At 39.7% G+C, this 16329-nt stretch overlaps 1 protein-coding gene across 5 annotated transcripts in view; it reads right to left on the bottom strand.

Moving 5' to 3' along the window:
* EML1 (EMAP like 1) overlaps window positions 1–16329 on the bottom strand; it is a 142604-nt gene that overhangs the window by 62019 nt on the left and 64256 nt on the right. For all 5 annotated transcript variants that reach the window (XM_081228156.1, XM_081228152.1, XM_081228153.1 and 2 more), the window contains one exon: window positions 5374–5509. In XM_081228156.1, coding sequence (XP_081084282.1) covers window positions 5374–5509 — 136 coding nt within the window. The remainder of the gene's footprint in view (window positions 1–5373; window positions 5510–16329) is intronic.

Below are 16329 nucleotides of genomic sequence, written 5' to 3'. Positions count from 1 at the left end.
GTTTACCCACTGGCAAAACAGGGATAATAATATCTACCTTGGAAGGTTGTTTTGAGGATCAGTGATAATGGTATTAAAAGCTCGATGCTTAGTACGCTTTTATTATCAAAAGATAATTTCTATCATCATCACTGATTTAAAGAGGGGCTGAAGCACCATTAGGGCTCTTTGTCTTTTTCACATCCTGTGGGAAAATATCAATTAGATTCTTCAGCAGAGCCTCACTCCTGTAGTCATCTGCATAAATCTCATCCCCCAGCCTTATCCTACCCTGAATCAATATTTCAAATACTAGAACTCAAAACCCAATTTGCCAGGGATTCTAACAGTTGTGCCAATTAATCCGGCAAGGTCTAAGAAAACCATAAACAGTCTATTAAGTGAAGGACATTATTGTACTACATCAAAGTTACTTTGGATCAAACACAGAGCCTTCTACAAAATCAAAGTGCAAGAATGCTTGACATATGCTCTCATGAAAGGAACTGAAAGCTAGAAATTGTATCTACATTTCAAATTTTACTTTTATGATTTTTTGCTCTGAAAAAAAATTTTCCTTCTACTTAAATGCCAAATATATAAAGAGATATAAATTTTAAAAGTTTATTTTCTTTAAGAATAAAGAAAAAGAATCTCATTTTTTCATTAACTACTTGCTACTTTAAAAAGTCAATCTTGAAATTCAACAACTCACTCTTAAACAGCCAATGAGTTAAAGAAGAAATCGCAAGAGAATTTTGAAAATATCTAGAGACAAATGAAAACAAAAACAAAACATTCTAAAACTTGTAGGATGCAGAGAAAGCAGTGCTAAGAGGGAAGTTTATAGCTGTGAAAACACATTAAAAAGACGAAAGATCTGAAATCAACAACTTAACTTTATACCTCAAGGAAACAGAAAAAAACAAGAACAAATAAAGCTAAAAGTTAGCAGAGGGCAGGTAATAATAAAGATTACAGTAGGGATAAACAAAATGGAGAAAAGAAAAACAGTAGAAAAAAATCAATGAAACCAAGAGTTGATTTTTGAAAAGATCAATAAAATTGCCAAATCCTCCATTAAACTGAGAAAAAGAGAGAAGACTCAAATAACTAAAATTAGAAACTAAAGAGGGACTATTACAATTGATGTCACAGAAATAAAAAGGATTATAAGAGACTACAGTGAATAAATGCATGCCAACAAATTGAATAAACTAGAAGAAATGAATAAATTCCTAGAAACATACAACCTATCAAGACTGAATGATGAAGTATTGAAAACGCTGAATAGACCTATAACTAGTAAGAAGATTGAAGCAGTAATCAAAACTCTCCCAACAAAGCAAAGCCCAGGACCAGATGGCAGGACTCTAGAATTCTACCAAACATTTAAAGAACTAATACCAATGCTCCTCAAACTCTTCTAAAGACTAAAGGGGCAGTGGGGGCACATCCAATCTCATTCTAGGAGGCCAGCATTATTCTGATACCAAAAAAAAAAAAAAAAAAAAAGACACAACAAGAAAAAATACATGCCAATAACTCTGATAAATAATGATGCAAAAATCAACAGAATACTACCAAACTGAATTTAACAGCACATTAAAAGGATTATACACCATGACCAAGTGGGATTTATACCTGTAATGCAAGGATGGTTCAACATAAGAAAATCGATATAATATTGTACATCACATTAAGAGAATGAAAGAAAAAAACCACATGATCATCTAAATTGATGCAGAAAAAGCACTTGACAAAACTCAACACCCTTCATGATAAAAGCACTCAAACTAGGAATAGAAGAAAACTACCTCAACATAGTTAAAAACCATATATGAAAAGCCCACAGTGAACTCATACTCAGTGGTGAAACACTCAATGGTGAAAGCTTTTCTCCTAAGGTCAGGAACAAGGCAAGGATACTCACTCTCATCACTATTGAACACAGTACTGGAAGTCCTAGCCAGAGCAATAAGACATGTAAAAAAATAAAAGGCATCCACATTGGAAAGGAAGAAGTAAAACTATCTCTGTTTGCAGATGACATGATCTTAGGGAAGACCCTAAAGATTCCACAAAAAAACTGTTAAAACTAATAATTTCACCAAAGTTGCAGGATACAAAAACCAAAACACAGAAATCAGTTGTATTTCTATTCACTAACAATGACCAATCTGAAAAGGAAATTCAGAAAATAACCCCATTTATGATAGCATCAAAAAGGAAAAACTACTTAGGAATAAACTTAACCAAGGAGGTGAAAGACTTGTAGACAGAAAACTACAAAACACTGTGGAAAGAAATCAAAGAAGATACAAATAAATGGAAAGTCATCCTATTTTTGTGGGATTGGAAGACTTAACATGTTAAAATGTCTACACTACCCAAAGTGATTTACAGATCCAATGCAATCCCTATCAAAATACCAATGGCATTTTTTGTAGAAATAGAAAAAAAAATCCTAAAATTCATATGGAATCTAAAGGGACCCCAAATAGCCAAAACAATCTTGAAAAAGAAGAACAAAATTGGAGGACTCACATTTCCTGATTTCAAAACATACTACAAAGTAACAGTAATCAAGACAGTGTGGTACTGGAATAAAGACAGATAATATAGACCAATGGAACAGAATAGAGAGCCCAGAAATAATCCCTTGCATGTATGGGCAAATGATTTTCAGCAAGGGTGCTAATACTACACAAGGGGGAAAGTTAGTTTCATCAACAAATGGTGTAGGGAAAACCAGACATCCACATGCAAAAGAATGAAGTTGGACCCTTACCTTATGCTACATACAAAAATTAACTTGAAATGTGTTAAAGACCTAGAACTATGAAACTCCTAGAAGAAAACATAGGGGGAAAGCTTTAGGATGTTGGATTCAGCAATTATTTCTTGGATATGACACCAAATGTAAAAATAAACAAATGGGACTGCATCAAACTTAAAAACCTCTGTGCAAAGGAAACTATGAATAGAGTGAGAAAGCAATGTATGGAATAGGAGAAAATATTTGTGAATCATGTATCTGGTAAGGGATTAATATCCAGAATATATAAGGAACTCCTACAATTCAACAACAAAAAAATGAATAACCCAATTAAAAATGGGAAAAGGACTTGAATAGAAAATTTTCCAAAAGATATATACAAATGGCCAACAAGCATATGAAAAACATGCTCAACATCACTAATAATAAGAGAAGTGCAAAAGAAAACCATAATGAGATATCACCTCACACCCATTAGAATGGCCACTATCAAGAACAGAAAATAACAAATGTGGGCAAGCATGAGGAGAAATTGGAACCCTTGTGCACTGTTAGTGGGAATGTAAAATGGTGCAGTCATTATGGAAAACATTATGGAGGTTCCTCAAAAAATTAAAAATAGAATTACCATATGACTCAGCAATCCCACTTCTGAGTATATATCCAAAAGAATTCAAAGCAGGTTCTCAAAGAGATATCTGCACACCTATGTTGATTGCAGCATTATTCACAATAGCCAAGAGGTAGAAGAAACCCTAACGTCCATCGACATGAATGGATAAAGAAAAGGTGGTATATATGCACAATGGAATGTTATACAGACTTAAAAAAGAAGGAAATCCTGGGACTTCCCTGGTGGTCCAGTGGGTAAGACTCCACGTTCCCTGTGCAGGGGGCCCGGGTTCGATCCCTGGTGGGGGAACTAGATCTTGCATGCATGCTGCAACTAAGAGTCGGCATGCCGCAGCTAAAGATCCCGCATGCTGCAACTAAAAGGTCACGCATGCCGCAGTGAAGATCCCGCGAGCTGCAACTAAGATCCAGCGCAGCCTAAATAAATAAATAAAATACAAAGCCACTTAAAAAAAAAAAAGGGAAATACTGTCACATGCTACAATATGAATGAACCTTGATGATATATGTTAAGTGAAATAAGTCAGCCACGAAAGGACAAATACTGCATGATTCCACTCATATGAAGTATCTAATGTAGTCAAATCATAGAAACAGAAAGGAAAAAGGTGGTCACCAAGGGCTCTGAGGAGGATTTACTGTTGAAGAGATATATTGGGTTGGCCAAAAAGTTCGTTCGGGTTTTTCCTTCCCATCTTAAGGAAAAATCCAAACGAACTTTTTGGCCAATAAATAGTTTCAGTTCTGCGAGATGAAAAGGTTCTGGAGATCTGCTGTACCACAATGAGAATATACTTGACACTACTGAACTGTACACTTAAAAATGGTTAAGATGGTAAATTTAATGTGATGTGGTTTTTACCACAGTTAAAAAAAAAAAGAAGAAAGAAATGGTAACAAAGGGCAACCTGAAACTTAAAAAGTCAGTCTGTCAATCTTATAATGTCTAGATGAACAAAAGACAGTCCATACCTACTGCTGCCAATTAGAATCCAGAAGGTCATTTCATGTTGATTATAAATGAATGATTCAAAGAAGTATTAAAAAGGTATGAAATGAGGCTGAGAATTTCATTTTAAAGTTCTAAAAAGCCCTGCAAAACCAATTTTCTTAAAATTCACAAACAATAAGTACATGAAACTCTATCTGATGAAACACAATGCAAATTTGCTTGGTGAAGGATAAGCCTTTATGTATAAACGCTATATATTTAAAAGATAAGACGGGATTGTTACATTTTCATTCTGAGTCACAATGCAGCATCAAATCTACTCTCACCAGCCCAATGGGTATCCCAGCACACCGCAGAGCATACTCACACCCAGAATCCCCGGTGCACATAAAGCAAGTTAGCATTTTAATGAACTTTACAAGTTCTTCTAACAAGCCCATGAGGTAGCATTGCAGAAAGAATTTCTTTAAGGTTTTCTATGCTATATTACTACCAGATATTTCATTTTTTTAGGGCATACAAATTTAGAAAACTGGCCTGGCATATAAAATGCACAATTTTAATATGACAACTATGAAATTATAGAAAATTAAGAGCAACCTATGCTCTATCTGACAAACATCTGAAGCTCCACCGTTAGGCATCATTTAAAAGTACGAGATTATCCAAATTTTACTGATAAAAATTTAAGCTCAGTACAGCAATCTGAATTTTGCAATATTCCAAGCCTATTCATTTTTTATATAGGTTATGCTCCCACTTGTTTTTTCAAGAGAAGTTTAAGTAAAAACACAAAATGGAGCACTGCGGCTTTAGTGAATGAGATTTCAAAGACTATATGACTACAACTAAAAAAAACGCAGAATAATAAATCGACATGGTTCCTGTTTTGGCAACACACCAAATATTGTGCTTTTATAAGCTTTAACTCAAAGGAGAAATTTTAAAGTGTCATATAAAAGAGTAATACTTATTTTAGCATCTGAGCCAGAACTGCTTTCAGAGTTCATGTAAGGAGCTTCTTGCCTACCTTTTGGCTGTGGCAGGTACAGCGGTTTCTTTCCTGGCCCCCGAGGGGGCTGGCAGGGAGCCACTGGCTTTCTTTGGTACCACAGTGCCGTTGTTGACGGTGGTTCTTAAAGGCAAGGTCTGCACCAGTGGTCTTGCTGTAAGACAAGCAGAAAAGGCAATCAGAACTTTCGCCTTTTCAAGGGAACTCCTTACAGGACTTAAGATAATGTAGAAAGAAAAAGGACGTCCATTTCAAATGCCAGCAGAATCGACAAAGGTGCAAAGACAATGGAGCTTTTCAACAATGGTGCTGAAACAATGAACCCAGACACCAACCTCAGGCCTTACACAAAAATTAACTCAGAAGGGAACACGGGCCTATGTGTGAAGTGCAAAACTATAAAACTTCTAGATGAAAATATAGGAGAAAAATCTGTGTGACCTTGGGTTTGGTGATGGGTTTTTAGATACAATACCAAAAGCACATCCATGAAAGGAAAAATTGATAGCTTGGACCTCATTAAAATTAAAACAACAAAAACAACAAAAACACTTTTGCTCTGTAAAAGACATCATTAGGAGGATGAAAAGACAATTTATAGACTGGGGGAAATATTTTCAAATCACATATCTGATAAAGGACTTGTATACAGAATATAAAAAGAACTCTTAAAATTCAACAATAAGAAAATGAATAGCCCAATTAAAAACATGGGCAAAAGATCTGAACAGAAACCTCACCAAAGGATATATACAGATGGCAAATAAGCATATGAAAAGATGCTCAACATCTTTTATCATTAGGGAAATGCAAATTAAAACAATAATGAGATATCTCTATTACACCTATTAGGATGGCTAAAATCCAAAACACAGAAAACATACCAACTGCTGGCCAGGATGCAGAGCAATAGGAACTCTCCTTCATTGCTGGTGGGAATGCAAAATGGTACAGCCACTTTGGAAGACAGTTTGGCAGTTTCTTACAAAGTTGAGGCTTATAAATTTTATCATAGGATCCAGTAATTGTGCTTACACTAAGTATTAACCCAAATGATTTGAAAACTTATGTCTACACAAAACTTTCATTTAATATTTATAGCAGCCTTATTTATAACTGTGAAAACTGGAAGCAACCACGATGTCCTTCAATTGGTGACGGATAAACAAACTGTGGTCCATCCAGGCCATGGAATAGGATTCAGGGATAACAGGAATGAACCAATCCACACAACCATGGTTGAGTCTTAAATCCACATTGCCAAGTGAAAGGAGCCAGTCTGAGAGGCTATATACTGCAAGATTCCATTTAAAATGACATTCTAGGGGCTTCCCTGGTGGCGCAGTGGTTGAGAGTCCGCCTGCCGATGCAGGGGACGCGGGTTTGTGCTCCGGTCCGGGAGGATCCCACATGCCGCAGAGCGGCTGGGCCCGTGAGCCATGGCCGCTGAGCCTGCGCATCTGGAGTCTGTGCTCCGCAACGGGAGAGGCCACAACAGTGAGAGGCCTGCGTACCGCAAAAAAAATTTTTTTTAAATAAAATAAAAATAAGTAAATAAATAAATAAATAAAATGACATTCTACAAAAGGTTAAACTATAGAGACAAAGTGGATCAGTGGTTGCCAGAGACTGGGGGTGGTGTCACTAGGTGAAGCACAGAGATTCTTCAGGGTGGTAAAGCTATTCTGTGTGATATCGTAGTGGTGGATGTGTGATGCTATGCATTTGTCAAAACCCACAGACTCTTACAGCACAAAAAGTGAACCTTAATACATGCAAATACAATAATAGTCAGTAAGGAGATGGGGGAATCCCATGGCGGAATGCAGACTGTGACAAAAGAATCTAACCACATTACAAACATGCAACATAACCTCACGGAAGGGCGTGGAGAGGAAAGGTGCAGACAAAGTAATTCTGGTAATGAGCAGAGACTGGGAGACTACAAGAGGAACTGCACATAAGCACTGTATTCTAGTTGGTAAAGTTGTTTTCCACAGGGCCGTATGGTAGGAGCCAGGCTTCTCAATGTTGGAGAGGGAGGTTACAGACCAGCAAGGGGGGAAGGCTAGAATGAACCAGGTGGAATGGAGAAGAGGCGACATCAGTGTGAACTCATGCCTAGCTTAACAGAGACAGAGACACACAGAGACGTAATTATAGGTAAGTCTGCGTACACGTGTTGTATAAACACATCTATGTCCCAGCTCTCTCTGCTGAGAGACCCGGGGCCCAAACCTGGGTTTCTAATACCATTCTACAGCAAAAGGAACCAGGGCTCCTTGGGGAAGCACCTGAATCCAGGGCTGAGACAGGGCACATCCAACATGAGCCTGGACCATCTTATGGCGCCAGAAAGTAAGGAAGTGCTCACAGAACCCACACTGACGGGGGTGTGGCTAAGGGACCCAGGAGCCAATGGCAAGAGCCAAAGCCGCAACAATGTAAGCAACAGAATAAGTAAAGCAGTACTGGATTATACCCCCAACTATCAAATAAATATCCACAGGTCCACATTGATATAAATACGTGATGGAATAAATACATGAGGAGAACAAATTCCCAGGCAGAAGAATTCTGAATAATTTATGTAGACACTTTGTCCTTGAGACGGTGGAGCATATTCTCCACTCCTTCCGTGTGGGCTGTGCGTAGTGACTTCCTTCTAAACCATGCGGTGCGGAGGTGTGGCGAGAAGGAGAAACCTGACAAACACGTCTCAGGTGATCAAGGTCAACATCACCAGTGGCAAGTCATGTTCACAGTACACATCCTTGGTAGATGTGATGAGAAGGGCACCTTACCTCTGTGGTCTTCCTCCCTAAGCCCACCCCTAGTCTGATCATGAGAAAAACGTCAGACAAACCCAAATTGAAGGACAGTCAATGGATGACCTAAGCAGTACTCCTCCTCAGAACTGTCAAGGTCATCAAGAGCAAGGAAAATCTGAGAAACTGGCAGTTCAGAGGAGCCTAAGGAGGCCTCATGACTAAATGTAATCCCAAATGGGATCCTGGGACCAAAAAAGGACATAAGGGATAAACTAAGGAAATCTGAATAAAGTACGCCCCTTGACTGATAATAATGTATCAATACCATCCCATTAGTGTGACAAACGCGCCATGCTAATATAAGATGTAAACAGTAGGGGAAACCGGGTGCAGGAGATACGGGAACCGTCTGTGTTCTGCCTGCAACGTTTCTGTAAATCTAAAACTACTCTAAAATTAAAAGTTTATTTTAAAATGCTAGCAGAATTTATTTTGTTCATCCCAGAATTAAATCTACCTCAGTGCAGGCTCTTAAAAACACGACCAGTGACAAAACTGCCTAGAATGTCAAAATTTTAATATACGGAAACTTTTCAGTCCCTAAAGCTGAGGGCCAGACTACCTTTTTTCTTTAATTGTGAAAGAGAGTTTAAAAAGCCACAGTCAGGGGCTTCCCTGGTGGCGCAGTGGTGGGGAGTCCGCCTGACGATGCAGGGGACACGGGTTCGTGCCCCGGTCCGGGAAGATCCCACATGCTGCGGAGTGGCTGGGCCCGTGAGCTATGGCCGCTGAGCCTGCGCCTCTGGAGCCTGTGGTCCACAGGGGGAGAGGCCCCAACAGTGAGAGGCCGATGTACCGCAAAAAAAAAAAAAAAAAAAAAGCCACAGTCAGGCCCCTCCAGCCAGAGCAGAACACCCTGCTCCACTCTCTCCAAGCTCTCTCTTTCCTCCTCCCCTGAACACCTGCTCCAGCCAAGGCCCTAGACCAGTGCTCAGAGCTAATATTCCACAGTGAAAATACCACAGTTCCAAAACAGAGATCCTGAATCTTTCCTAACACACACGATATGCTCCCCGAGCTGAGGTCCACTCTCTGTCGGGACAGAACCCTTCCCAAGTAGGAAGAAATGCCATCCTCACCTCACCTCTATCTCCTCTTTCTACTTCACCCACCATTTCAGTCTCCATTCTGTCTTTTTTTTAAAAAATACATGTACTGTGTTAGTGTCCTCCCCGAAATTCACGTCCACCCAGAACCTCAGAATGTGACCTTTTTGGGAAACAGTGTCTTTGAAGATGTAATTGGTTAAGACGAGGTCATACTGGATTTGGGGGGGCCCTGAATCCAATGGTTTGTGTCCTTTTAAGAAGCCCATGTGTATATATGTACATATAATGGAATACTACTCAGCCATACAAAAGAATGAAATAATGGCATTTGCAGCTACATGGATGGAACTAGAGATGATCATACTAAGTGAAGTAAATCAGACAGAGAAAGACGAATACCATATGATTACACTTATATGAGGAATCTAAAATAGGACACAAATAAACTTTCCATATCTAAACATGATTAGCCACTCAAGGAAAAAATGTTGCCACCATAAAGAAAAGTTTTGGAAGAAAACAGTATCTCCTAATGTCCAATCTCAACAGGTACTAGCTTGGATCATGAGGATAGCAGGACACAAGAACAGCCATAATGAGTCACTTTTCAGACAAGCGATCTCAGAAACTGCAGAAGAGAAACAGCAACAGGGAAGGTTCAAACACAATTTCCTGCTTATCAGGTGCTAAGATAAATGGATCCCTGGCTTTGAGGTGATACCAAGATATGAGACATTCTTCCAGTTCATAAAAGATTTTTTAAAAATAATTATTTTAATTGTTCTTAGGGGCAAAACATAGATACATAGCACTGAAAGGAGAATTTCTCAAAATAAAAGGAGAATGAGTGATACATGATATGTGTTTAGAATGCATTCATTGGAAGGGATATCGGGATGGCTGGAGGAGCACAGAGGAATAAAGGGCAAAGAGTCTTGAGTTAGGACCTACCCATTCTCAACTCGGCTTTACTACATAGACTTGGGCAAGTCACCTTTCCAAGCCTCAGCTTCTTTGTAAAATAGGATAACAGTGCCCACCTTGCAGGGCTGCTGTGAGGTTTTGGAATGAGGAGTGGCAAGCTGCATAGTGCCCTGCATGTAGCAGCTCGTAAAAGGTGGTAGCTATTACCCCACGGCCACACCCAGATGATGAAATGCTCTGTTTTGGACACTGGGATGCAATCTCGTATCTTGAATACAATGTGAGAAGAATTAAATGCAGGATTTCAGTTATGAGTAAAGGTGCCTGGGGCAGAATCAGGTCCAGTGAGTGTCCCCACTGCATCCTGCACACACACGGAGGGGTCGAGGAAGACCCCAGACAGTTCTCATGCCCCAAACGGTTGCTTTCCTCCTCATGCCCAGGCAAAGTGAGAGCGGGGAGGAGAGTGCAGAAGGAGCTCAGGTCTGGGAGTCGGGGGCCAGGGCGCGAATTCCAGTGTGTCCTCGACTGGCAGTGCGACTGCAGGCAAGGCCCTCTGGGCCCCATTTCCCTATCCCATAAAGGAAAGACTTCAGTCTATAAATGCTCTAAGGGTGGCTCTTCGTGCTCTGAAATCTATGATCCTAATTCATGTGAGAAGAGCATTCAGGAGAGAAACACCCAAGTTTCTGTGGGACTTTTCACACCGCGTAAGTTCCCTTAGACCCACCAACCCACCAGAAGTGAAGGAGAGGAGCCACTGAAGTGGACAGGCCTCGTCAGAGGGACAGATGCGGTCACATGCACAGTGTTCATGGCCCCCAGTTTCCTGTTACCGTGCGTACTATTTAGTATAAGGTCCCCATAAACTACCTCGAGTTAACATCCCTGAAAAATGACTCCAGGGCTTCCCTTGTGGCGCAGTGGTTGAGAGTCCGCCTGCCGATGCAGGGGATGCGGGTTCGTGCCCCGGTCTGGGAAGATCCCACATGCCGCGGAGCAGCTGGGCCCATGAGCCATGGCCGCTGAGCCTGTGCGTCCGGAGCCTGTGCTCCGCAACGGGAGAGGCCACAACAGTGAGAGGTCCGCGTACCACAAAAAAAAAAAAGACTCCAGAGTTGGGAACTGAAAATCTCTAACATGGGACATCCCCGGCAGTCCAGTGGTTAAGACTTCGCCTTCCAGTGCCGGGGGTGCGGATTCGATCCCTGGTCAGGGAGCTGAGATTCCACCTGCCTCGTGGCGAAAAAACCCCAAAAAACATAAAGCGGAAGCAATATTGTAACAAATTCAATAAAGACTTTAAAAATGGTCCACATCAAAAAAATCTTAAAAAAAAAATCTCTAACAAAGGTATTCAGAATCTCAGGTCTAAAGCGTTCACAAATATGCCTGAAATAAAAAGGTTTCATCTTTCTAAATGGGAGGATTGGAATACTCAGACTTCCATGAAGTACTGTCTGTGGCAATATATTTCTAAAACTACAGTTGATGTAAATGTAGAAATTCAAGTACAGGAAGTCAAATCTACTAATGCTTATTATTACGATACTGTCATAATCTAAAGAGGAAGAAATCCTTTTAAGTTACATCACATTAATAACTCAGTGTGCAATATTGGATAAGTAAAGCTTTCCATTAGGTTTCACAATAAATTTAATTATGCAAAGCATGACCATGTATGTGAGTATGTGTAGAAATTCAAAGTTTAACTTTAACACACCTGCCCATTATGAACCCAGAATTCCTAATTATCTACTTCGAAATTGAAAAGATGTCTATATTTGGAACTGGAGAAGGCAACTTGCTTTTGCTAAATTGTCCGACAAAGTAGATAATTACTTATGTGCTGGGGAAGGTTCCCGTCACTGATACCTAGCAATATTACAAATGCATTTATCCTTGGATCCAGCAATCCCACTTCCAGGAACCTATCCTAAAGATATACTGCCAAATAAAAAGAAACGAAATTGAGATATTTGTAGTGAGGTGGATGGACCTAGAGTCTGTCATACAGAGTGAAGTAAGTCAGAAAGAGAAAAAGAAATACCGTATGGTAACACATATATATGGAACCTAAGGAAAAAAAAAAAGGTCATGAAGAACCTAGGGGTAAGACGGGAATAAAGACACAGACCTACTAGAGAATGGACTTGAGGATATGGGGAGGGGGAAGGGTAAGCTGGGACAAAGTGAGAGAGTGGCATGGACATATATACACTACCAAACGTAAAATAGATAGCTAGTGGGAAGCAGCCGCATAGCACAGGGAGATCAGCTCGGTGCTTTGTGACCACCTAGAGGGGTGGGATAGGGAGGGTGGGAGGAAGGGAGACGCAAGAGGGAAGAGATATGGGAACATATGTATATGTATAACTGATTCACTTTGTTATAAAGCAGAAACACACCACTGTAAAGCAATTATACTCCAATAAAGATGTTAAAAAAAAAAGATATACTGGCAAAAATTAAAAATGCCATACACACAAGGCCAATTATTTGTAAAACAAAAGACCACCCATAGGGAGTGACACATGCCCACTTTTTTCTACTTTTATATGCATTTCAACATTTTCATAATACAAAGTTTAAAAATAATCTTTCTCAGTCTCTGAAAAACTGAATATATCTACCAAGCCTTTTCTATAAATCACTAACGAACACCTATTTAAACTGGGGAAGGCAATTAAAGAGGAAAATGGAAGAAACTATAGCATGTTCTGTCTAAAAGAAAGCACAAGTTATTTTCTGTAATTAACCAATTTGTAAGGAGAAAGCACAGTAGACGAGAGAGAGGGAAAAATTGCTAATTTGGTTAACCAGGATAAAGAACTAAGTTAAATATTCATTAATCTCATTCACTGCAAAGAACTTAAAATTTTTTCGTTTGTTAGTTGCACCTAGCTAATAAAATTTGTGAAAGGACTATGACACAATATTTTATACAATTATATGCTGAATATGATTTGTTGTATTTGGGACACTTTGCAAATCAAGTTAAACCTTGAAAAAAAACTCATTTCAAGTATATACTTATTCATTTCTTAAATATTTGGTTTGATTTGAATAATGCTAATTTAAATAATACTGCTAAGAGGCACATGCACAGCCAAGCAACACAGATGGCAGAAAGAACGTATGTTCAGCCAGGCCTTAGGGTCTAGTCCCAGATTTTCCCTAAACAGCTGTGTAACCTGGGGCAAATTATTCCATCTCCTAGAGGCTGCTTTCTCATCTGTAAAATGGGCACAATAATACCTACCTCAAAGGGTTGTGGAGAGGTGAAATGAGCTAATACATACAAAATATCTATTGCAAAGGCCTGTACCCACCCAATTAATAAATGGTAGCTACAAGAATTATTATGACTATCAGGGTTAAGTGTTAATGTAGCAGAGGCTACTTAAAGACAACCTGCAGTCAGCTTTCAACACCAGTTGCAGAGACTAAATTCTGAGACCAGATTTTGATGTCCTGGAACAATGGGCCTGTCTTGCTTGTCAGCATCTCCAGCCGAAGGTTTTTGCTTATATTTATTCACTCTCCGATCTGTTAATTAAGCAATTATACTCCAATAAAGATGTTATAATATATATATATATAATTATAATTGTTATATATATAATTAATATATATAATTATATAATATATAATTATATAATATATAAAATTATATAATATATATAATTATATATATAATATATATATAATTATATAATATATAATTATAATTGTTATAATTGCTTTACAGTGGTTATATAAAGAACAGAAAAGTTTGCAAAAGGTGCATTCAAGTTTTTTAAAAGGCAAGCTTCCAAAGACAGTCTGAACTCCCAAGCAAAATCTAAAATGAGAAACAGGAACTCTTGCTGGTTAATGCATAGTGAAGCAGACCATCCCCACATACATGGGACAATGACTGTATTTTAAACTACATTTTACACTGAAATCCTGTAACACTCCCCTAGCACTGAAATGGAAATTAGCCGTGCATGTCTACAATGGATCTATTATGAATTTAACTCCACACCATGATTCCTTCTCTTCTTTTTAAAAAAAAAATTATTTATTTTATTTATTTTTGGCTGCATTGGGTCTTCATTGCTGTGCGCAGGCTCTCTCTAGCTGTGGCGAGCGGGGACTGCTCTTCGTTGCGGTGCGTGGGCTTCTCATTGCAGGGGCTTCTCTTGCTGTGGAGCATGGGCTCTTCAGTAGTTGTGGCATGCGGGCTCAGTAGTTGTGGCTTGTGGGCTCCAGAGCGCAGGCTCAGTAGTTGTGGCGCACAGGCTTAGTTGCTCCGTGGCATGTGGGATCTTCCCAGACCAGGGATCGAACCCGTGCCTTCTGCATTGGCAGGCAGATTCTTAACCCCTGCGCCACCAGGGAAGGCCCTCCTTGTCTTCTTGAGAACACACGTGAGCACGCTCCAGCTTCCGGACATTTGCTCTGAGCTCTGCTATTGACCTTGGTGCAGTGAAGATCAGCTCCGGTGGTAAGAAAGGAGTCATTTTTAAAACACAAATTCCTTCTGCTTATTAAAGAATCCACACCAAAGAACATTTAGAAATGAAGTAAAAGTATAAAAAAGAAAAAAAGCATCATCCTCCCACTCAGAAAAAAAGAAAGATAACTCTTGGTATACTTCTCTCCATTCTTCTTTGCATAGATTTTGTCTATTTAGTTGAAAAATACAACATATCCAGTTTTATATCCTGATTCTGCCTTTTCATATAATACACAAGCACCTTTCCTGTTGTTACCGGGAACACAAACATTTTTAAAGATTACGTGGCTTTCCATCATACGAGGATCCACAGTTTTCTGGCCATGCCCCTATTGCTTGCTTTTGCTCAATTGTTTCCTACACAATTTTTCTCCAATATACGTAATTCTGCAAGGAACTCCCTTGTTCATCACACGATTTTCTGTATTTACACTCAGAATAGCAAAATAATGGTGTCTGTTCACTGCACTCTGTGCCCCCAGTCCAACCACAATACTGAAAAAACTTTAATATCAGCAAGAATTTTAAGAGTACTGGCCTCCAGAAACGATTTGATTCGCTTTTCTCCACTGTATGGTAGCCCAAGCTCAGTATAGTTAGAACATCACGAATCTTCCTACCTGAAAGTAAATCCCACCTGAACAAAGCAAACTTTGCAGGCTGAGCTTCTCTACAGTCGAGATGCATGACAAGGCAACAAGTTCTTCATATGTCTCTTTTTTTTTTAAATAACAAAAGCAAAGGAAAAGGAGAATAGCAATCCTAGAATCCAGGGCAGTATCACTGGGTTAAAAAGAGGCGGAAAATTAGCACAAAAAGCCAATCCCGGGGACAGAAAAAGGTTACCAAGAAAAGGTAGAGTCTGAGACATAACTCTGTCTCTATAAACTGTGTGTCCACAGGCCTCGCATTTTACAGCGTTGGCCACAATCTTTCCTCTGTTTCAGGAGGCCTTGAACTTGATCTGTTAGTGAATTATCTTCATGAGACTGCAGTTCTCATTGGTGTACTAGTTAAGTCACATGAAGAATGATGATAAAGTAAGTCAAAGTTTAGATGTCAGAACGCCTTTCTTCAAATAAGTGAAGTACCATCGTGAAAAGGATAAGAGTTATTATCCGTGGTCTCCCAGGCAATTACTAAGGCCAGTGAGTGGACTCTGCAGTCTAACGGTTCAGGATGGCTGCAGAGGGGATGCTGTGCTCACCATGCACTTCCTTTAAGCTGACCCCCATGGATGCTCACTGCCTTCCAAGGCAGCCTGTTTCTCTGTGGCACAGCCGTCCCTGTCACTGGGCAAACAGCACAAAGATGTGTACCAGAAGCTCAAAACACTGAGCCCTAAGCTTCTGACAATTAACCTTGGGGGAAAAAATCATTTCATATCTAAAAATTAGAATGCCATGTGTCCAGGCTACTTCAAGCCTGTATTAGGATGGCAATCCCAAAGAATGACAAATGATAATAATAATGTGGCCTTCTAAGAACCAAAGGAGGTTTGTCTCAAAGCCGTCTTGTCTAAATATCCCCTAACTAAGCCACAGCTATGGAGTGCAGCTGTCCAGATAGAGGTGCACATACCGTGCCAACATGGCACTCTCTGAAAGAGAAGCAGTGACCCAGGGCTTCTTATGGAATCACTCCCCCTTCTCCCCTCTGCTCCCAC

This window comes from Mesoplodon bidens (genome assembly GCF_964165515.1).
Source record: "Mesoplodon bidens genome assembly, chromosome: 3".
Lineage (NCBI taxonomy): Eukaryota > Metazoa > Chordata > Mammalia > Artiodactyla > Ziphiidae > Mesoplodon > Mesoplodon bidens.
Note: the sequence above shows the minus strand (reverse complement) of the source record. Positions and strands in the feature narration are given on the sequence as shown.